Source organism: Anoplophora glabripennis, unplaced genomic scaffold (genome assembly GCF_000390285.2).
Source record: "Anoplophora glabripennis isolate ALB-LARVAE unplaced genomic scaffold, Agla_2.0 scaffold44, whole genome shotgun sequence".
Taxonomy (NCBI): domain Eukaryota; kingdom Metazoa; phylum Arthropoda; class Insecta; order Coleoptera; family Cerambycidae; genus Anoplophora; species Anoplophora glabripennis.
The window spans coordinates 522,128-547,052 of NW_019416229.1; the positions used below are offsets into that span (position 1 = coordinate 522,128).

General features: G+C 32.5%; 1 protein-coding gene across 6 annotated transcripts in view; it reads right to left on the minus strand.

The window, feature by feature from the left end:
* The window catches only part of LOC108917668 (CAP-Gly domain-containing linker protein 1), a 73,019-nt gene extending 49,402 nt beyond the window's left edge, over window positions 1-23,617 (minus strand). For 3 of the 6 annotated variants that reach the window (XM_018724394.2, XM_018724393.2, XM_018724391.2), the window contains exon 1: window positions 521-752. In XM_018724394.2, the coding sequence (XP_018579910.1) occupies window positions 521-563 (43 nt within the window). In that variant the 5' untranslated portion in view covers window positions 564-752. Of the gene's footprint in view, window positions 1-520; window positions 753-15,832; window positions 16,135-23,221; window positions 23,280-23,526 lie in introns of those variants that run through there. The other 3 variants (XM_023454980.1, XM_023454976.1, XM_018724390.2) reach the window with 2 other exon arrangements.
* Window positions 23,618-24,925: the final 1,308 nt, after the last annotated feature.

Here is a 24,925-nt window from a genome sequence, read left to right on the forward strand (position 1 = left end):
GTTTAATATTTTTTTAACGAAATTTTAAACAAAATCAAAATCAAAGGTCTTATTCAACAATAATCGCATTTGCTTTGAAAATTTTATTTATTTTTTTTCAGTAAAGCTTTCACACGTAAATAACATTTTCTGTGAATTTCTAAATTTTACATTATTTTTTATAACGGAAAAGTTGATTTCATCGTAAACTAGATGGTGATGATGATAAAATGTTTCATTTATCATAATTTATATCACTAATTTGACTTAACAATATAATCTTCTTTATCATGCCTAATATCACATTACACTTGTAATAAAACAAAATAAGAGTCAAGATAAAAGAAGTTCAATCTAAACGAGTATATTTTTCTTTTTTCTTTTTTGATTTCCTAATAAAAATGCCCATACAACCATCCCTGACAATTACAAAAAGGATCAAGAAATTTTAAAAATAAAGACCATCCTTACCCAAAAAAAAATTGCAAGCCGCCAGAACGGACAGATATAAAATAAACAAAAAAAAAAAAGAATAACTCACCCCCGTAACTCATATCCGGTTCTGTGAAACCGACTGTGGGCATTAAATCTGGTGGGTCGCAGTATCCTGAGATAAATAAAATACAAACAGCAGCACTGCTTCGCAGCGAATGGTACTTCCAGCGCGCTTGTCACACAGTAGGCCGGCACCCAGTACGAAACAAATGAATGAGATGCTGTAAATGGAGGGACTGAGCCAGTCGTCCCGTTACCGAGGAGAAGAAACGAGACGAGGAACCGAAACCCACAAAAATGGCGCTGATAAACGCGAGGTCAAGGGGGGCGATCGAGATATTCGTGGATGACGTCGCCTGCGATAATGTACATGATAATGATACCTGATCCCGGTGACGTATTGTTGTTTAAATCCAATAATTAACAGGATACCAAAGGCAAGCGAGTAATTAAAGTAATTAATATTCGTTATCTTTTTTTCAGGTTTAAGTCGGCAGACGGAATTATATCCAAATTTTCATACAAATTCCGAAATTTCCCTCTTTCGTTTGTCCCCCATCAATACCCAATTTTTATGTAGTAGGTATGTTTTATTTACATACTCTGCTACTGAATGGAGGAGATCAGTAAAATTTGATATTAAAAATGTCAATCAATGTATACTGTACAATGTATGTATGTAAATGTACACTGAAAGAAATGCGCTTTATTCTTTATTAGATTCTAAATGACTATAACAACATTGCAATATTGTGACGGATAGAGATGACATACAAAATGCCAGATGTATGGTGGCTACAAGCCATATTTTTATTAAATTATTGTACCTGATACACAATGTTTATACTCCGAATGAAATGATAACAAAACAACTACAAACCATAAAACATAATTAAATGCTTGAATAACTTTCCTCTACTCAAAACGTAGTGCAATCGAATGAGTATGGAGATGAGTTTTTTCATAGTTGTGTATTTGTTATAAAAGTTCTAATATTTCTTTCAGTGTAATACGACCTTATGTTTTGAATGCAGTTAAAATTTTATGACCTATGACTAAAGTGAGAAAGGAATAATTATTGTATATATTACTTTTAAGTTAAATTGAAAACAAGTGCGATAAATCTTAAATATCAGCGAAATGCATCAACAAAAAATTCAAGAAAGTCGTATATATTATTATCCCGATTGTAATTTAGCTTAGCTGATGATGATAATACTCAATTGGGCACTGACAAATACAAATTTCGTAAAAAAATTAACGAAACCTTGTTTGTTAGGTCTTAAGAGACTTGATAAAGAAGTAGACGACGAAGGAAGAAAAGTTAAATATCCATATTATCCCACTTTATGGATGTTATTCCATATTTCAAGATAATATTTAGTACTTTATTTTAACTGTTTGAAATAATTCGATGAAGTTTCCAAATTTCCACATATATTTAAAACAACTTCAGTTTGCTGTTGTTGTCTTGTTCATATTAAATTATACATTAGTTTCTATTTTTGAATGATCACCATTTTCAAAATTTTTTGTCAATGTCTCCCATGTGAATAACAAACTATATAAAGAAGCGGCTATAAAATTTTCTCCAAATAGGAACCATTTTTATTTATAATTTTAGAAAAAACTATCCCCTGATAATTTTGGCTTGACTAAATAACAAATATTATAGGCTTTCCGAATTCAGTTGAACATATATAAAAACGCCTAGCAATAAAATTGAGGCGTTTTATAGGTGTCCCTAAAAAAGTGTTCTGCTAAAGGTAATAAAATTATAATAATTTACATATAATGTGTAGAAAATTTCTATAATTTGTAAATTTAGCCAACAACATATTATTTTTATTATTTATGTCCTCAATCAATACAATTTTATTATATTGATGGTAAATTTCGTTTTTTTCCGTTTCAAAAAGTCTCCAAAATACCATGTTGTAATAATATACAAAATATCCCTCTTTTATTTCTCCCTTTCGCAATTGTAATATCAATGATTAATAAAAGGTGCCTATAATAAATTAAAATTACCTGAATCACACCAAATTCCGCATTGCTGCACTGCACTGCTAGGCAATTTGTCAACCACCTGTCAACAACTGAGTTTTATTGCCCAGTCGTTCAATGCAGCTGTGTTTGTATTTCGTTTGCTCGCGCGCGCTTTCTTCAACTGGGCATATACATTTCTACCACCTACATAAATATTAAATTATGCACTATTTTGTCCATTTAAGCTTTGCTGATCTTATCCCAGACGTTATACAGTAACAATTAAATTTGAAAAATGTAAATGTTAATGGTATAAACTAATTCTTGATGACAGTCAACCAACAAACATACGAAATATGAGGTACACATAGACGCTGCAAAATACATAGAATTCAGCATCTTGGAAATAAATACCGATTACAATTGGAATTTGAAAAAATTACATGAAAATTTGAGAAATTCCATAAAAATTTAAGAAAATCCCTAATATTTTCTAATTTCCTAATAATTCCAGATTTCCGGATTATTACGCATCCTATTTTAAGAATCTCTGGCTGTCACAACTTCTTTTTTGTTGCGATGAAAACATATCATTAGTAGGACAGGTATATTTTCGGTTCACCCCGTAGGTGGACAGCTCTTGCGGTCAAGTTCATCGGACTGCATATCGGTCAATGTAAACATTGAGCAAATTAAACTAAAGAACAGTTCGCGATTTGCTTACCAAATCTGATCACTAACAGTCGCAAAATTGGACATTGACCAAAATTCCATCAACAATTCTCAAGAATCCTCTTCTACTATGCCGTGAAGGAGCTGTTACTTAGGCCCACATGATACAATTATTAAATCTTCACGCCCACGATAGGTGGTGCATCGGAAAAAGTCGATCAACTCATCCAAATAAGGAAGATCTCTATTTAACAGGACGTTCTTACCGTTTCCTTTAACGTCAGATGCAAACAAATTATTATAAGGCACGAACTCGTGTAGCCGACGTTATTTGTAAACTAAAACTAAGTATACAGGATGACCCAAGTTCTGTTTTTATAAATTATTTCTCAAAAAAATATCAATCTGTATCTGAAACACCATGTTTTCTATACAGAGCATTTTATAGGAAGGTATACAAGAAAATAAATTATATAATTTATTTAGGTATTTACGTTCTCAAAAATTTGAACGCTGAATGGTTCATTTGCTTCAGTGATTTCATTGACAGAAATAGAAGACGGCGCATATATGTACTTCACTTAAATTATTCACTTCACGTGATTCTCGTTAATTGAGTGCAACGAACATGCAATATTAAGCGGCAACGTAAGAATTAATAACAATTTGCTTCAATTATGAGCCAGTTGACGAAAATAGACTTCGCGATAGATCCGTTGGCCTTTGAGGCTATTGACGCTAGCATGAAAAGATAGTACTCGCTATAAAAGTTTTTTTGTGACTGTACAGTGTGTTCTACATCAAATAGTCAGAACTCTACGATGCGATGCAATTCTGCAAAAAAAATAAATATATAACAACAATATAATAATAACAACTGACTAACTTCTGTGACGCAGGTATTATTTAAATTTTTTCAGTTTGGAATGTGACAATTTTAGAGAAAAGAAACATTTATGTTGACCTTTAGGCAGATTTGATTGTTAAATTTTACAAGAAGGCTTAGGAATAACTGAAAAATCAAATCGCCACGTGAGATCAGAACTAGCCTATGTCCATTTTAAAATAGGACTTTTAACACCAAATTACTAAAAATATGCCCGTACTTGGAGCAGAAATATTATAACTCCATCTTAACCATTTGGTTATATTAATTACCGACGAAAACAGAATTATTCTGTCAGAGAAAAATATTTTATTTGGTCCAGAGTAAGCCTAAGTTTTTAAACTAATCTATGTGTTTTGTACTAGTGGACATAAGCTAGTTCTGATCTCAAGTGACGAAATATTTCTATTTCTTCAATGAAAATTATGAAAAATTTTCGAAGACCAATTTATTACTATTAAACTGATTAAAAAAGCAATGGTCGAAACCTATTATGCTCTAAACAAAGGTTGATAAAATACTACTAAACTAAAAATACCAAATAACTCATACAAAACCCCACAAAAAAGTTCTGTACCAGACATGAGTACATAGATCTTGTGAATTTTTTTATGCTGAATGCGAATCCGCATGGAGAGATAACGTCATATGCTCAAATGTGAAATACAGGGTGGCCAAATGAAAACGAAACAGAGCCATTTTCAGGAGCTGCGTCAAGATTATAGAAAAACGCTCAGACCCGTCGATTTTAGATTAAAGGGAGACATTCTTTGCTGGTATTTTTGACTCCGCAAGGGTAAGCATCACTCCAAAATATTTAAATGGCATTGGGGGTTGTGTAATATTTCTTTTGAAAGCTCTTACAATTATCTTTACAACAGACTTTAAATTTTATAATTCCGCCCAATGCTTTGAAAAAAATTTCCTTTTTAAAATTTAAATTATGTTTAGTTGCTTACTTATTACTTAGTTGATTAAATGTTCAAACTGATGACCGCCCGCTTCCATACAAGAATAAAGATTTTGTTCGAAACGTTCGCGCACATTCCGAAGCATTTCCGGAGTGATTCGACGGCATTCGTCGACGATTCTTTGACGCAAATCTTCCAGCGACGCTGGCTGTGTTTTATAGATTTTACTTTTTAGGTATCCCCACAAAAAGAAATCAAGGGGCGATAAATCCGGTGATCGTGGAGGCCACTCAATGCTGCCTCTTCTCCCAATCCAATTCCGTAGAAAACGTTGGTCCAAATACTGACGGACAATTAACGCATAATGCGGAGGAGCACCGTCCTGTTGAAAAATCAAATGATCTTCATCATACTCTGGAACATTTTCAATAATATCAGTCAAGGCAGGGTCAATAGCGTCTTCCAGTAATTGCAAATACATTTGGCCAGTCAAATTACCAGGTAGAAAAAAAGGACCCACCAGCCGGTCACCGAAAATTCCAGCCCATACATTTAATTTTTCCGGTTGCTGTGTATGCACCTCGTGAAAAACTCTTGGGTTTGAATCGGACCAATAGCGGCAATTGTGACGATTTACCGTCCCGTTCAAGAAAAAACTGCATTCATCAGAAAAACAGATGTTAAAAAGGAACTGTGGATCGTTCCCTGCTCGCTCACTCATTATTTCGCAAAATTGCAAACGGCGGTCATAATCATCCTCATGAAGTTCCTGGACTAAATGTATTTTGTATGGATGGAATTTATTCTTCTTCAAAATGGTTTGTATGCTAGTTCGATTGATCCCAGACACAGATGCCAGCTGCCTCGTACTTAATGTAGGATCAAGATGAACTTGTCCCAAAACTGCAACTTCACTAGCTTCATTAACTATAGGTTTTTCAATTTCTCGTTTTTTATTGGCTACGTTCCCTGTCTCTTGAAATTTTTTTACTAACTCTAGAACATACTTCCTCCTGACATGTCGATCTTGATGTTGTTCATTAAATAGCTGAGCTGTTCTATTCGCACATTTATTGTTCATAAAGTAAAGCGAAATGATATCTACCCTTTCCGCAATAAAATTGTTTCATTTTCAAAAACACAAATAAACTAACGCTTCCAAATAATACTAGAAAATAATTTGGAATCCAATAATTTTACGTTCATTGTGTGTGTATAGCATTCATTTCTGTTTTTTACAATTGTGTTTTTTTTACGAAAGTGATAACAAATCGCCAAAAACAAATGTAACGCAAGAAATACTAAATTTATACCATTGGCGTACTTAACTCGAATGAATGACATTTTTACAGTTACTAATTGTTTGTACATAAGTTCCACCTTTAAAATCAAAATTCTTAATAAGTATTGGGCGGAATTATAAAATTTAAAGACTGTTGTAAAGAGAATTGTAAGAGTTTACAAAAGAAATATTACTCAATATTTTGGGGTGATGCTTACCTTTGCTTGGGGGTGAAAGTGGCGGAGTCAAAAATACCAGCAAACAATGTCCCCCTTTAATCTAAAATCAACGGGTCTGAGCGTTTTTCTACAATCTTGACGCAGTTCCTGAAAATGGCTCTGTTTCGTTTTCATTTGGCCATCCTGTATAAGACGCACAAATTGAGTAAGATTTTAAAGCTAAAAATCATCACTGATCAATCAAGGAGCAACCTGTTTCAACTAAATTCTAACTGGCACAAGCAAGGATGACAAACTTTAGTTGAGACAGTTTGCTACTTGAATGATTGTGCGTCTTATATTTCCCAGCTGGTATTGGTAAGAATATTTGAAAGAGACAGCACACTACAAACCGAATTTATATTATTTGTTTCTCATTTTTAGATATTTGCATACTTCACACTCATAACGCATTTCTTTGGGTGGTAAATACTAATTTCTATGGTACTTTTCAATTCACCATAATAGGTCCGCTATTTTGGATTTAAGAATTTTCGAATTAAAACCTTATATTCGTGACTGGCGACTAAGAAAACCACCAAATATCAAGTTTCAGCCATAATTTTCAAATTTTGATTGCTTTTCCGATTTTTATTCAGCAATTTTCGGATTCGGACTTCAGATTCGTAATCAGCGACCACAAAAACCCGCGGTAACAAAATTCAGGCAAAAACATTCAATAAAAAAATATGCGACCTCAAGAGCTAAGTGGGACACTGATCTGTAGGTAGTTTCCCATCCTGTGAATGATGAGATATAATTATATTTTTTGGTATGTTGTCTATCAAATCAACCTACATTTATACAGGGTGATTCACTTTTTATTATCAGGACATTAACTATTGATTAGATCTCGTCAAAATAATGTCATTTTGAAGTATACACTTTTTTATTTGAAGTACATATACAGTTTTTCAAACAAATACAGAATTTAATATTGAGAAACAAATAGAAATAGCAATTAACAACAGAGAACAAAAAAAAAAGCATCACAACAAATGTTCGAAATGTTGTTCTCGAACCTCAATGCATTTCTCACATCACCTAATTAAGCTTTGAACTGCTCTCCTAACCATATTGGGGTAGTGTTTAAGAGTTTTAACAATTATTTTCAATTCTTCTTCTCAACATTTCAAGAGTACCTACAGACTAGTGAACTATACACTCTCTCTTTAATAAATCCCCAAACGAAATAATCCATGGGATTTAGATTTGGCGATCGTGGCGGCCAAGCAATAAGACCGGTACCATACTCCCGATCCAAGCTGCCTAATTTGAAGAGCATAATGAGCCGGAGCACCATCCATCTGAATCCCCATATTTTTTCTAAAAAGTAATGACAAGTCGTCGAGTAAAGTACCTAAATCTTGTTCTTTGTTTGAAAAACAACCATTTCACATGTAATGAATTCATAAGAAGCCATTTTTCTCAAAAAAATAAACCGCAATGTAGAAAAATATATTCATTTTGAAAATTTTCCAGCGGCGTACAAATTATATTAAAAATATGGGAGCCCCTTGCGGAAGCCTATGATTGATCTATTTGCACAATAATTTGTAAAATCGATAGAGCTTTTCATTAGTACACTTCATATAAATAAATATAAAACAAATGACTTTCATGGGTTAAGAAAAAATAAACACAAAACCAAAAAAAAAAAAATTTTTCAAAGGAATCCTTTGGAAGAAAGAGTGTATACTTCAAAATGACATTATTTTGACGAGATCTATCGATAGTTAAAGTTCTAATCATAAAAAGTGAGTCCCCCTATATATTTGATAGTATAAAATACGGTTTTTCACATTGTTTTGCATTAACATTAATTTGATCTTAGACGTGGAAATAACCCCTTCGTAGGGGTGGGGTGCGGATTTAATTTACATATACATATTTCTTTCTAATGCTCAAAATATTATTTTGCAATGTTTTTTTAGTACTTAAAAATTAGCCCAGTCATTATAGACATGTAAGGGCCTGTTTCGGGAAAAAAATACTATTAGAAGTTTCTCTGCGGAATATTGTTCGGAAACCTGTTATAAATAAAATATCAAAAAATCAACTCGAGGCTATTAAAAGCTATTATTCATAGCAAAAAAAAGTATATACAAAAAAGGTAGGTATTAAATAAGCCTATAAAATCAGAAAAGTCCGATTAAATTCCGATAATTTGTTTATGCACAAGAGCTCAAAAATAGTCTAAAATTGCTGTTTTCTTCAATCGCTAATAATGAATGCAATTTTCAACGCAGACACTTGTAATTCAGGATTTTTTAGGCTTTTTGCACCCTTAATAAGTGGTAAAAATTTCAGCTCGAAAGCTTCATTGGTTTGGCGTTGGCGGAATTTGTTATCTAAGAAGATGCTATTTTCAATTCATTTTTCCCAAGCTCACAGGCGTTGTAGGGTTTTGATCATTAGTTGTTTTTGTACCTAAATAGTTGTATTGACATAGGCATTTACTGAGAATTTAGTTTTTCAAATTTAATTTGTTTAAAATTGACTGAAAAAATGTTAATATTTATTAAATTGTTAAGATAGGTAATTATTATAAAATAAAATAGTAACCTCTTTACTTTAGTTTTCTTCGAATTTAAAAAAAAAATCGTTGTTGTAAGTTGATTAGAAGCTGAGATAATTTTTTTTTTTTATTTAATCGCAGTGACCTTAATTATTAATATTAAGAGCCGAAATTTGGAGAGAGTATACATTAAGAGCTATATTTTCATGTCCTACATTAACATTAAGGTGAATTCAACTATTTAATTTCGAAAAAGAAGATAGCGGCGATGCGTTCTATTACTTGGTCTAGCGAACGAGTGGGGAAGGCGAGGCTTAGCATGCGCGCTTAACGATGTAATAAATATTAACATTTTTTCAGTCATTTTTAAACAAATTAAATTTGAAAAATTAAATTATCAGTAAATGCATATGTCAATACAACTATTTAGGTACAAAAACAACTAATGATCGAAACCCTACAACGCCTGTGAGCTTGGGAAAAATGAATTGAAAATAGCATCTTCTTAGATAACAAATTCCGCCAACGCCAAGCTAATGAAGTTTTTGGGCTGAAATTTTTACCACTTATTAAGGGTGCAAAAAGCTTCAAAAATCCTGAATTACAAGTGTCTGCGATGAAAATTGCATTAATTATTAGCAATTGAAAAAAGCGGACAATTTCGACCATTTTTGAGCTCTTGCGCATAAACAAATTATCGGAATTTAATCGGACTTGTCTTATTTTACAGATTTATTTAATACCTACCTTTTTTGTATAAACCTTTTTTTCTCTATGAATAACAGTTTTTTTACGCCAGTCGAAAAACTACTTTTCCATAATTTTGACCATTGTTTTAACAAAGTTTCCCAACTAGTCTCGAGTTGATTTTTTGATATTTTGTTTATAACAGGTTTCTGAACAATATTCCGCAGAGAAACTTCTAATAGTATTTTTTTCCCGAAAAAAAGCTATAATGATTGGCCTAAATTGTCACTTTTCATTATAAAACTTACCTTATCCTCACTATTACACCCTATTTTAGGATATTTTAGCGTTTTACTAAAAAATTCCCTGGTAAATCGGTTTCTGGGTAGCGGTCTCTGGTACAAAACTTTTTTTTGTGTGTCTAATTATGCATGATTAGAGTACATACAGTTATTACAAATAAATACCCATGCTATACAAATTGACAAGATGGGGAAAAGCAAGATACGACTTCAATTAAATATACAGTTAAACACACTGTCAACTGTCTTGTCTTTCGTTCAAATATAAATATGAAAGATTTAATGCTACACATCGGTCCTGATAAGATTGATTTTTCAAAATGATTACTTGTCTGGTGGCATTTCGTTGAACGTTTTCCAATAGTTTGATATATTAATTAAACACTATGACCGTATTGGCATATTCTAAAGTTAACTTAATACTATTCGTCCCATTGAACAGCAGGGAAAACAGTCCGGGGAATTCTGTAATGTTTTAAATATTATGAACAATTTTAAATTAGTTTTTTTAGCAACGTTGGAAATTGGGAAGACCGAGTCTGTTTTTTGTAAGTACTTTTCACTCCTTACTTTTCACTTTTCTGGCTATTTTCTGTTTTCAATATTAATATTTAAAAAAACAGTTGATAATTTGCACAGTGAAAATGAATAGATGAAGCTTCTTAAAACATTTATGTCTCGTTTTATGTAAAGTACATTTTTTATAAAACAGAATTACTCTTCGCTTTTCTACATTTGTAAAATGAAAAGGAAAAAGTTGAAAGGTACTTTCAAAAAATAGACCCCAGGAAAGGTTTGATGTTATCCTAACGCCCAAACCGACTCTCCATAGAGCTTAAGAGGTGCCCTTCAGGCTCATCAAGATTGCTCTGAATAAACTCATGTTGATCTAAGGAAATCATTCATCAGCGTAAAAAGAATGAGGAATAGTTATGATATCATCATTTGAAGTCAAATTGCGATTGGGTTTGTCGTGCGACATTGTGTCCCTTTGTTTAAATATTTGCTGACCATGTCTAGCCAATCTAAAAAAAAACGAAACTACTCTCGTGACGTGCACGTAACTGCACCATTATAGTATATTTCTGCTCATAACTAATGTATTCACAGGCCAATACGCATTAATATTGAATGGACAACAGTACCTATCCAAAACGATCTTTCGTAGGTGTACAAAGCTGGACCTCGTCATTCAAATTGACAATACGTATTACTACGCTGTCAGTGCTAATAATAATTTGTTTACTCTAAGACTACCCACAATATGATACAGTTTAAGCACAAAATGTTGCATGCAATATGAGTCATATTCGAAGAGCAGGTAAGAAAAACTTTTTTGCGATATTAAGTGTTCATATGAAGGATGTCCTAAAACGAATGAGCCATACTTAGGGAGCAGCTTGAAAATATTTCTATTTAATTTTTTAAGGTAACTCCGTGACAAAGATGATATTGCAGAAAACAACTACTCTACGGGTTATACATCCTGACTAGCATTGAATTACACCAACAATTTAAATTAAATACAGCTATAAACATCCACCGACCGAATACACCAGCGATATACCGGTTTTAAACTTATTAGTAGATCGTCACATAAAATTTTCTTTCGTCCGCATAGCGGCGACACTGATCATGATATTTGTAATACAGGTCGCTTTTTGCCATTTTTGGTGGCTTTGTAGGTATCACGCATTTATACAGGGTGTTAAAAGTTTGACTGCCTTAATTTTAATAGATGAAAGAATACATTAAAATAAATAAAAAAACCTTATGACATGGGTCCTAACTCAACCATTTCCGAGAAAAAATTATCAAAATATCGAACTTGATGTACAAAAGTTCGATTAATTAAGGAATATTGACATAACTGCGTGCACAGCATACCTAATTCATAATACCATAAAATACAACATTTATCACTTCTTTTAAATTCTTTATGCTTAATTCTAAAAAATAATTAAGGTTGTAAAAAATTTAAAATTCGATAAAATTCATATCGAGCAATGCGACAACGGCCTGGCGGTTTATTAACACGAGGTATTAAGGTGTCCAGCTACCGCCAATATGCAATTCAGTTGGTATCTGGATTTAAGCGTATCCGAGTGTTTTTTGCGTACCACTGTTTCCTTTTCTTGAGCTGTTTTCCAGCAAGTGCCCGAAAATTGGATTCGAAGGTGTCATATCGAGCATATGTTAAAATGTTAAAAATTACTGAATTTTGTTTTTTGGTAAGTACTTAAATTATTTTTAATACGTATGATTATTTGGACGACGTGAATCTTTGGGTACTTTAATTACATATTTTTCAAATACGCAATTTGATTAAAAGTTAAGTTCCTGTTTTAATAGATCCATAATTACCTACTAATATTAGAGCTAAAATTTAAGCACAACACTATCTTCGTACTACAAAATCGACACATTTTATTTTATTTATATAAAAACTGGAAAACATTTACATTTTTTCCGTAGGACAAGCCTGTCACATGTACACGTGGTGATGCATCAGGAGCGCTGTTGTCACGTTGTGATGAAACTCCCCAATATTAATACTCGCTGTATTTTGAAAACTGTTAATCTTACGCCCCTGTAATACTCAAGTTTTTTGTTAATTTATGATTACTCTATCTCATGCTGAAGTACTTAATGAAAAAAAATAAGTTTAAATGTATTAAAAATACATACTACTAGACTAGATTGGTCGTAACTAATTAAAAAGAATAAAATAAGATCTAGAACGTTTTCTATAAATATCCCTTCATATCACATTCATTTGAGATACCTATTTTTAAAACGAAATTATTTTTTAAAAAATTATTTATTTTTTTTGGAGACCAAAAACTTTTTATGGAAGTAAAACATAAAAAAATACAAGTTAACTAAACCGATCTAACTCAGTTTAGTTTTTTAGTTTCACCCAACCAAGTTGTCCTTGAAGCAAGGTCTATTCGTTTCCGGAAACCCTTTACATTATCACTTCTTTACAAAAAAAGAAAATAGTAGATATATTTTACAACATTAAACTATAAAGGGGTATATGAGAAAATATTTACAAAAAATACTATTTATTCTAATTGTAAGGGATATGAAATATTAATGATTTTTTTTTATAACTGCTTTTTAAAATAACCAATTAGCAACAAAATTCTAATTTAATTAACCTTTAACTGTCAAGGTCAATTTTTCGAGTGTTCTTTATTTAAGTATTTTGTAGTTTAATACGAACAATTTACGTATTTTTTAATGTCGCGGTATCAAAGAATATAAACCGTAAACAATTGAAATTAGACAAATAAGGTGTGTCGGTAGGTGACAAAAAGTCTACTGAAGGATTAATATACAACATAAATCTAAAACAGATATTAGGCATATGTATTAAGCAAAAGATAAAAAAAATATCGTTTAGAATGTGTTTTCAAAAGGAACAAAAATTCTTAAAACTGTGATTATCTACCTTTTAAATAATTCTTTCTGTCCGTCTAACTTTTTGACGGAAATTATTGCGAAAAAATTACATTTCTGTCCTGTACGCTGTCACAAATAGTACCGTTCCCAAAAATTTATATCTCAGACCTAGGTCACTAGTAAACGATAAGCAGTTTTTTTTACAGATTTTTATCAGCTGAACTAAATAGGGACTATAAGTCGACAATGCCGACTTTGAGCATCCTAAAATGGTAAGCAGTTTTCGGCTTTATGCCGTGTAATCCGTGTACCTATTAGGCGCCAGTTGTGAATTTTAATGATTGAATAATGACTGCTATATTTAGACTAACAATAGGTTATAACAATCCGAGCATCAGAATATAAAACGCTTTAATATACAAGGTGCTCGCTTAAAGATTGACATAGTATAGAAAGTGGAGAGGATGGGTTGTTGTATTACAAATATTTGACATTTTCGGGAATGCTAGAAATGTCAGTCATTATTTTTTGTTTTCCAAGTTTTCCAGGCAGTTTTAAAAAAAAATCCCGTTTAGAAATAAGCTCGATGTCAGTTTTCATTTTTCGATCACCATAAACTTCTAAACTTTTGTTGATATCCTCCAAGTAAATATTCAACTAAATATGATTGTTCAAAAAATTATACACTAGCCGCCAGACAATTTGCACCAAATATGAAACATCTTTATTTCTGATTTGAAAAAAAAAAATTTTTTCTTCATATTAATTTTGCTTGACTGAATGCCAAATAAGGGCAAATTTTTCATTTAGGAGAAAATAACATTATTTTAATAAATTGAGATACAAAAAAATACATTTTACGAAAACTGGAATTTTTTGTTAAATTTGACTGACATTTTTCGATTATTTTATATCGACTTTATTTCGGTACCGTGATTTAAATGTAAGATTAAATGAAAGAAATGAATCTGACTAATAAATTTTCGTATTTTTTGTAAAATGTACATGTTATTTTTAATTTTGGCCGATTAAAATTAACCATTTTCTTCACTAAAGTGAAAATTGACTTAGGTTGTATTTGTTCAGTCTTCAGGCAAGCAAATATTATTAGACACTTTTTTTTCTAAAATCACAAAAAAAAAATCCCACTTGATGTTAACTTAAGCAGTCATTATACAGATGATAAACCAAACTGAAAGTATTAAGGCGGGTATCCACTTGTGGCAATGCTCCGTAACGTAACAACGAACATGTTACGGCCTGTTGCAAAAGGTGACACGGTTCGCTGTGAAAGTATGTGTGGTTTTGGTCGTATCATTCATTCCGTAACGTAACAAAATAGGGTTGAGACGACACAGGAACACAAACTCGCAGTATGAACCTTACTGCAATAATGGATTTGTCACTGCAATTGCAGTTAGCAGCAGCGTCATATATTTTTATTCATCATACAATTTTAAAGAATAAGAAACGGAAATTTCCGGAAATCTTTTCTTTACTCCATTCCATGGCACAAACACAGAAAAACGCGCTCTTTCTAGTCACTGCAGAAAACAGACTGACCCCAAACCATATACAAAAGACTGACGAAAGAAAAAATTAGACAAAATCACATGTGCAATAGGCAACGTTACAGCCAAAAGGGTAACCCCGTCTCAACATGTGGCAGAAAGTAGTAAACCGACAACTGATGGTTCGTCCCGGATTAGTTACGCGTGTCATATTTGTTACACGTACCATGCAACAATTTTCCGTCTCCACTAGCTGTAACGTAACATGTTCGGTGTTACGTTACGGGGCATTTGACACAAATGGACACCCACCTTTAGAGATACCGAAAAGCTTATATGGACTAAAAAAATTCTACTTTGTTTGCATTTATTGAAAAAAAAATCAAAATTGCCATTTTTTAAATTTAACTGTAAATCCATTTTGCAGTCCGACTGGAAAAATTGTTAAATAAAATCACATCAGATTTTTTGTACTTTTTTCATTAGCGTAGTTTGTTCCTTTTTTAACCAACATTTTCGACTAAAATAAGTAATTTTTTCAAATGGATACCAACTCTTTATGAAAGCAATTCTTCAAAAGCAAATTAAATTAAAATTGAAAAAAAATAAATAGATTTGGGACACATTTTTGTAATTGATATTATCAGAGTTACTTAAATCTGCGCTCATTTTTGACGGGACACCCTGTAGATAAATAGTAATATATGAGAAAAATTTTTGGGTTAAGAATTAATTTTTTACATTTAAGTTTCAATTTAATTCAGAGGGAAGGGCCCTAGATCAAATTATCAGGAATTTTTCAGTAGTGACTTAAAAAGGACTCTCCTGTACCATGTATCTGCAAACCCGTAGTGTTTCGTTTTAAAAAACTTGTACCTTTTACGTACATGTTTTTAAAATATCATAAAGTGTATACACACCACATCAAACATAAAAAAAATCGACAACAAAATCACAAAATTAAAAAAACTCACTACTTTTGGGGGGCGTCGTGGGAATGGCAGGTTTATGCTGGTTGCCGCACGGCCTTCCTATTCTGCTGATGCTGCTTGGTAGTTTTATACCCGTCGGTTTCGGGCCGGTAGCTATCTTAGCGCCTGAAGAGGGTGCATTTTCTAGGGACGAAACACTCGCGGTTAGTGAGTTCGGGGTCGAATTCGCGGCGTTGTCGATTTCACTGACGGAGTTCGTGTCGTTAATTACTGGTGAACTGGTAGCTAATGGCTCGTTGTTGTTGACTGCTTCACTCATTTTCAGTGCGGTGGCAGCTTGGAAACTAGAAGAAAAGATATAAACAAATTTTATAGCAAAAAATTTTAGAATGCTAGCAATACAAAAACTTAAAAATGTTTAGTGCCTACTACTAAAAAATTGTTAACATTATTAAAAAATATCAACATATGTCACAGGTTTATATTTAAACTTTTTACCGATAATGTCACGCATTGTTTTAAACCAATATGAGACTGTTGTACTAACTTACTCATCTCCATCCACATATAACATGGCTTTAAGTAATTCTTATCTAAATTTGGAATATGTATACAATTTATCGCTACACTTAGTACCCCAAATAAGGCTAGGCTCGAACTGTAACAAGTTAGTTTTCTCATTTAAAATTTCTTAACAGATATATTTTGACAAATTGGAGTCCAACTTGATCTTTAAATTTATGAGAACATGCAATTTACATGCACATTATTATTTTACAAAGATTATTTTATTATTAGGCAATTTAACACACGCGTTATGAAAACTTTTTAAGGTATTTGTTAAAAAAATGTAGGTCAAACCGTTAATCATATACCTATTATTTGGATGAGAATAACACCAGATTTATTTAGGCGCTTCTTTTTCAGGAACACGAAGAAAATTGCTATTGTGTTTCGACAGCCCTATATTTGGCTATTAACTATAATTAATTTTGATTTATATCGGTATATCTAAGCAGTGGAAAATATAAATTTCATATGAAAACCAAAATTTGATTCAAATAAAATAATAATAATAATATCTCTACCCCTCATTCCAATCACGAGAATTAGCCCAGAAGTCGGAGACTTGTACGGGAGAGGAGGCGGCATATCATCATTATTAAGCAGGCCGCATTTACGCCCAGGAACGACTTATGTTGGTAGGGTAGGAAACCTGGAAAACCTCATTAATTAGAGGGGTGGTCAAATGCCAACCGGTGTCAATCTCTCACATTGACCCAAGCCAACATTCTTCCAGCCTACCATACCTGCACAAAGGGTTCTAATCCTCCGTATAAGCATAGCTAATCTACGGTCTACCGGCCGCGGGAATCGAACCTGGGCAGAATTAGCACACATCGATTTAAGTACTGCCGCCTTAAACCGTGCGGCTATCGACCGACAAAATAGTAAGTGAAATTTGCTACAAATAATTATATGATTATTTTTTAATGCTATATAGCGCCATTTCCATTCCAAGGAGTTGGCAGCATTGTGCAACATCATATGTTGTAGTAGACGCATTGCGGTTAGACAAATTGGAGCGCTACACCACGCATGAGCGAGTGAAGATTATGAAAATTCATTACAAGTATGGAGAGTGTGTAACTGAGGCTGTGCACATATTACGTGGAATTTTCGGTAGAAGAAACACCCCAAATGAAATAACTGAAAAGATTAGTTGCCAAATTTGAACAGTTCAGCCGAAAATATTGCCACGCCGAGTGAGTGTGGTGGAAATTCCCGTAACCTCAGTGCGCCGTCCGTCACTACAATTAAACATTTCAAAAAGCACAAACAAAATATATGCATCCATTCAAGATTCAGCTAAACCAGGACTTGAAACCAGACGACCATTTAATGCGCCAGACATTCGTTGATTGGATGTTGGAGAATCAAAAATTGGACGGTGATTTTGTTAAGAAAATTATCTTTAGTAACGAGGTGCATTTACATCTTAGTGGGTATGTTAACAAGCAAAACTGTCGAATTTGGGGTGGAGACAATCCTCGGGTCATTCAAGAACGACCACTGTATACCCAAAGAATGACAGTGTTCCAGCAGAATGGTGCGTCCTGCCATTCGGCACGTGAAAGTAGTCACTTGCTATGGCAGGAATTTAATGGACGATTCATCTCACGTAGTAGTGACTAGGCCACTAATTGTAATGGCCCATTTACACGAGACCAGTTGTGAAGACATTCCACTAAGCCAATCCAATGATAAAGTTGAAGGCAATCCAATAAAAATTCAATTGAAGTTTACACGTAGGCCAGTCCGCCATCTGCCAGGCTAGTATCTTTGTTTAATCTATGGTCTAGTATATACGGTTGTGTAGAATGGTTACGCAAAAAGCTTTGAGAGCTAAATTGAAAAAAGTATTAATTTTAACACAATAGGAAATACTCTAAATAATAGAGGAAGAATCAACTGTTGAAAGAAGATGGTGGGTCAGACCATGGCTAGCCAAGAGATCCTCATTGGGCCAATCAAGTCTTATCTTAAGAGAATTAGAAACGGAAGATCCTGAAGAATACAAATTGTGCATCTCGGCACTCCATTTAGACAAAACCATGTTGAAAACTGATTGCAAACCACACAAAAAAAACCAAAACACAAACACGTGCGTCCGGCAAAAACAGAGGTGACTGGCTTACTGGCTAGGTGGCTAGGCTAGGTTTGGCTAGGAACGTACGTTCTCACAAATGCCATTACACAAGCCAATCCACTTCTTGAGTGGTGGGGGACGCTATTGACTCCTGAAATTAGAAACTGTTTAAGATCAAGCGATCTTATGGCGTGCGACTTTTTTCTGTGGGGATTCGTAAAGTCCAAAGTTTATTCTGCTCAAACGAATGCCATTCCTGAATTAAAGGCAGAAATTCGGAGAAAGAAGAAAAGAAGTCGAGTAGGCCAAATAAGTAGCGAAGGGCATCTGTTTGATATCCTCTTTCATATTTAATTTAAAAACACGTAAAAACTTTTCAATTAATAAAATCTGTTTTCCTCATATGAAAGCCAGGGTTTCCTTTACGTACCAGGAATGATGATGATAAACATATAATTACTAGGAATATAATCAGTAACAGATTCAATGATCCAAATCTTTATCCGCTGAAGACTATCTAGTGACAATTTAGTTTTATGCATAATTATACAACAGACTATTGTGTGTTTACTGCAATAAAATGGAAGAGTTTTAAATAATGCAATTATTTATTACGTTACTGTGTTCCACCTAGTTGTCTTTTGGTGTTATAAAATTTAACCAAGGTAGTTTTACTTGAGAGTGAATGACGTACGGTGTTATTTTAGTATTGTATGAAACAGGGATTAATTAGAATTACCAGACAAGTGAAAAAACAGACTACAGAGCTTAATTTTAGTGTTATCTGAACAGGGGTGCATTAAAATTGTACAACATAAAAAATTGAACTACATAGCAAATATAACAAAATCATCCAATATCTCCATTGCAGCTACATACTATTAATGCATTCCCTACATTTATCCACCTGTAAATAATTTGAATCACGTGTTACTTTCAAAATTTCAACAAATTAATTCGTATAGAATCAGTACAAAAGCTTATTTTGACACCCATAACATTAGGTAAGTAGTTATTCTTATTTTATTATTTTGCACAAGGTAATAGTTTAATTTCAATATTACTTACATATATAAATTTGGTATATATTGAAATAACTTTGATGCAATATAATAACGTGTAATCTATAATGGTTCGAATCCAACTGCAGCAGATCTGTACCGTAGATGTTTGTATGTGCTTATCAGAGTTGTAGAATAAACCAAGAAACTGCCGGGAGGGATTTGCAAGACCCTCAAAAAAAAAAAAGAAAATGAGAACATTCAGTCATGCAGTATTATTTTATCACTTACTTTTTATAATGAAATCATCGTTTTTTTCTAAAATTACAAATAAAGAAAGTTTCTGTTAATACTTATTACTTTTTAAGATTAAACTGAAATTTCGTAAAAGTTTTACCTTTGGTCGACATATATCTTTTGATGAATTTTTGATTAAAAAAAACTGAAAATTCTACGTAACATCTAACAACCAAATTGAAATACGAATTCCTTAAAATTATCTAGGTATATTTTTTCTTGGATACCTACTTAGACAGTAGTTGTACATACCTGATATAAATTTTTAATATTAATTCCTTATGTTTGTCTTGAGCTTAATATTACGTTATTATTAAAGTTTCTCAAAACAGATTAAGTAAATTAGGAGATCATTTAACTAAAACTTTGCCAAAATTGTAATTTTTTTTATTGATTCATAAAGTATACAGTATAAGGTTATTAATGAAATTGCGTATCGGGTAAATGGCCTCCACGGCGTTGTTGGCACATGCGCACTCTTTTGTCGAAATTTTCATGGCTGTTTTCCATAGATACCTACAGCTGAATTTCGTTGATACAGCGTTTAATTTCCTCCATCAAAGGATGGGTGGTCGTGGGCTTGTTGGCATAAACCTTAGACTTGGAAACGCCCAAAAAAAAGTCTAACGGCGTTAAATTGCTTGATCTAAGCAGCCTATCCTGATCACCAAAACGGAAAATTATACGACTAAGAAACGACTCGTGCTGTAATTGAATGTCGTCTACATCCATGTCTTGCAATTTAGGCACAAAAAATTGGATTATCATGTTACAATAGCGAGCACCATTAACTGTTATTCCCTAACCAGCCGCATTTTCGAAGAATGGTCCGATGATGTCTCCAGCCTAAAATCCGTAACAGAGATATGTTGTTGATGAATTTGTGCCTCAACAATCACTCGTGTGACAATTTTGTCGATCAAGATGAAAATGAGCCACATCGCATCCACTTATTCCATAATCCATTCAACGAATTCTTTTCGCTTTGTGTAGTCAGTAGACTTCCATTCTTGAGTCAATTGAACTTTGTAAGCATGAAGATCCAAATCTATTGTGAGAATACGCTGTAGAGAGCTCTCGAAATATCCAATTCATGACTACGGTGCCGAATTCCTGGACTCTCAGCAACACTTTCACGAACTACTTCGATGGTTTGTGTTATGCGAAGGACGACCAGAGTGTTTAAGATCTCTAATTGATTCAGTCTCCCCTGAATTTTTCAATTAATTTCTTCACAATCGAGGTTAAATCATTATTCCGACGATATTTTCTACGAAAATTGCGAACTGTAGCAACCAAACCCTCATGATTTTTAAAATATCGCTCAACAATGAAAACGCGTTGTTCTTTCGTGTAGCACTCCATTTTTGATAACCCTGAATTGTTGTCAGCTGTCATGCTATCTTTGTTTTTCGTTGACAACACTTTACAGCACAAATAGCGCAAAATTTATATCTTGCGTGAATTTTGGGACACTCGATATATTCAAGAAGGTACAATATTTCGTAACCATGCCATAAATCAAAATGAAGAATGAAAAAAATATTGAAATGTCAGATCTAAAAAATAGTATCCTTAAATCTTAGGCACGCGCAAGAAAATGCTGGAAGGTCAATGGGTACTGCGACCCCTCTTCCCTTCATTTGCGTAACGATTTTTTTTATTTACCTAAATTACACAAAAGGTGTTGCGGCATAAAATAAAAATCTGTGTGAAATTTCTACCGACTTCACTATTTTGATAAATAAATAAGAACACGTCAGAAAAAATATTTCAAGCCGACCTAAAGAAAACCATCTAAAAATAATGAAAGGTATATTGCTTTATTTATTTATCTATTTAATTTCTACGGACGTAAACACATTTAAGTTTTCTGTAAAGCATACAAAATGTATCCAATAAAAAAATATTAAAAACAATCATTAAAACAATTACAGTTAATTAATTTAAAATCTTATAAAAAATAGATAAAAGTACAGAATATAGTTAATTTAATAGAACACATAATTGAGAGATAGGAGCATTACACCGATTGATAAAATAACTGAAACACTGAAATGATAAAAAAATAACATTCTTGAATGTATCAAAGGATTAAGAAACCATTAATTAATTTATTTCCTTTAGCTATATAAACTGATTGCTTGATTTATTGCAAGGTAGAGGTTGGGCAAATAATAATTAATAACAAACTGGATACACGTGACTACAGTGGACGGCTAATTGAGTTGGCATGACAGTATATCATCTGCAGCAATCATCGTTCCAATTTAATTACGAGCTCTGCTACAGGACATTTTGACAATTGAATAACGTATGAGTTAATTAAATGATCAGAAATGCAACGCGCCGCCACATACTATAATCGCTGGTGCTTCCAGTGAATGCAAGAATCTTTCATGAATTAATTATAGCGAATTCTAGTTTAGTTATTTGATCACATATTTTCCTTCAATAACGCTAGTCTATTTAATAAAAAATGTCTGCATCTTATTTCAAATATAAAACAGTGAACAAGATGCCAAGAGATGGAGTGGATAGTTGGTTTCAAGCAACGCATGAATGAATAGATAGCACCTTATATTTCGTATTTCGGTAAAAGTTCTTGTGCGTTTGTCCATGCAGTGGCTATATATACGACCACTGGCCATTGTATCTTATCCTTTTTTCACACTTTCTGGCTCGCTTCCGGCTAAAAACTGTATACCTAGATACTAAACTAACTCCAATTTTTGGAAAAGTAATTTGTTTATGTCTAAAGCACTCTCTACCAATTATCACGCATTATTTAAGCAAAAAACCTGCTACTTCTATAGAAAAATAATACTCCTACCCAACCAAAAGTATAAAATAACAATGTAGACTAGCTATGTATATCATACTTTTAGGTATATCATTATAATGCTTATCTCTTAAGAATGGGTTACCTTCATGCGAAAACTTGAACGCAATAAACTGAAGGAACAACTCACTTGTATTGAAACGCACTATATGCATCGCATTTGAAATACGAATATACGTATACTACGATGCGCCAAAAAAAACACTGTGTTTACTACCGACTCGAAATAGGAAGTTGCGGATTTCGTTTTACAAAGTATTAAATCACTACACTTACAAACGACATGGGGCTAATAAATTATATTCGATTATTAAAATGCAGTCAAAGGGAACTTATTAAATATACCTATCTAAATAGTACGACAAGCAATTAGTTTTTATTTATTCATTGCTTATTATTTTTTTAATGCGTAGTAGTTTAATATAAACAAATTCTTATGCCACGTAATATAAAAATATGTATAATAGAAGTGATGAACAGTTTTACTTTACCTACATTACGCACCCACAAAAATTTTAGGAATTAGTCACCTGAATGGAATTTATAAAATATTCCCTAGAAAATTTTACGGGCTAATTAAAGTATATTTAACTACGTTTGTCAAGATACGTTATCTAATAACTACTTAAGTTAATAATTACCTAGTTAATAATTAGGGTTTATTTACAAAATCCAAATAAGGTCAGCTACCTGTTATAAACATAACCTCACTTAAGGAATCTAAAGATTATAAAATGACCATAAGTCTAAAACCTATCTCAAGTCAATTATGTCCATATTAAAAAATAAAAGCACCAAAATATCGAGATTCTGGTTTAGTTATTTATAGATTAAGGTCAAAAAAGATATATATTTTTGCGAATATATCACAATTTACAGTTGTTAAAATTATGATAAAAAAATGATAGTTTACTTAAATAGAAAAATATTTGTCTATTGAACTTACATCGAGAGAAATAATAAAAAATGGATCAATGATCACTTTTTTAACACAAACTACATTTCATCAAAAATTGCAAATTAACAGCTGTTTTGGAACAGTTTTAATGGTGTGGGGTGTGGATCATTCTGCCATCTAGCAGGCACTAGATATGATATTCCTCAAGAATCATGCAAACATTTTAGCGTTGTCTATAACTATTTTCAAATATTTCTCATCACTTTCAGAAAGCTTTCAGCCTATATCAATTTTTGAAAAAATATTTAATGGTTGATTAAATTTAAATGAGGCTAGAAGCAATTATTAAGAGGCCGAAGCATACAGGGTGTCCCAGAATAACGTGTACAACGGAACAAGGGCGTCGCCAGCCAATGGGCTATGGGAGGGCAAGATGAGAGAGAAGATGGGAGAAATATAAATTATAGGTAGAAATAGGTACTGTGAATTAATTTTTTTTTAAATATTTTTAATAAAACAAGAAAAATATGAATAACTAAAAAAATAAAGATATTCAACGAAAATTATGAAATATATAAAATTGGTGCGTTACATATAGCTTTATAGTCCAATCAATAGGTAGAATAAGAGGTTACAAAATATACCACCTGGAAACAAAAAACATGGATATAGGAAAAAAATTCTAAGAAAGATAATGTTTTTCTGTGGCGCATAAACGGCGAAGTTAACGTAAAAAATTCATAAGTCAAAAAGACGGTTTTTCGCTAATAAAAAAACCTTGAACTCTAGTCAAAAAAAGTTAAATGAGAAAGTTGTAGCTGTAAAAAAATCTTTCGATGGGTATTTTTAAATATATCGATTGTTATATTAGTTTTCGAGATATATCGAAAAAACCGTCAAAAATCGACTTTTTTTGTTTTTTTGCTGTGAATGTAGCACGGCAAGCAAAAGTGCCTTTTTTTCAAATCAAAAAATATTAAAAATTTTTCGTTTTAACGATTTTTCGAAAAAAGGATCATCTCAAAAATCGGCTCTTCTTGCTCGACAAATAGTCGTAGAGAAATGAATCAGGCCTCATTTTTTTTCCTTAAGAGTTGTACTTTCATGGTAAAAAAGAGTGATAACATAATAACATAACATAACATAATATTCATTTCAAGTGTCCAAAGATGATTTTGAAAAAAGTAAAAATTTTTTGGTCGCGTTTTTCTTGTATATCTTTTTCGATTTTCATTTCTCGATAATGTCTATTGCAGGAATCGATTGCTGGCATTTTTACGCGAATAGCCGAGATAATTTTTTTCAAAAAATTCCACAGGGTGCTATTTAAGTGCTACAGCGTCCATTCTTACAGAGATTGAAGTTGAAGACTTAATATTTTCAATAAAAAAAATACTGTGGTTCACTTTTGCCACCTCTGCATTTTTATTTGCTCGAGCTAACTGTA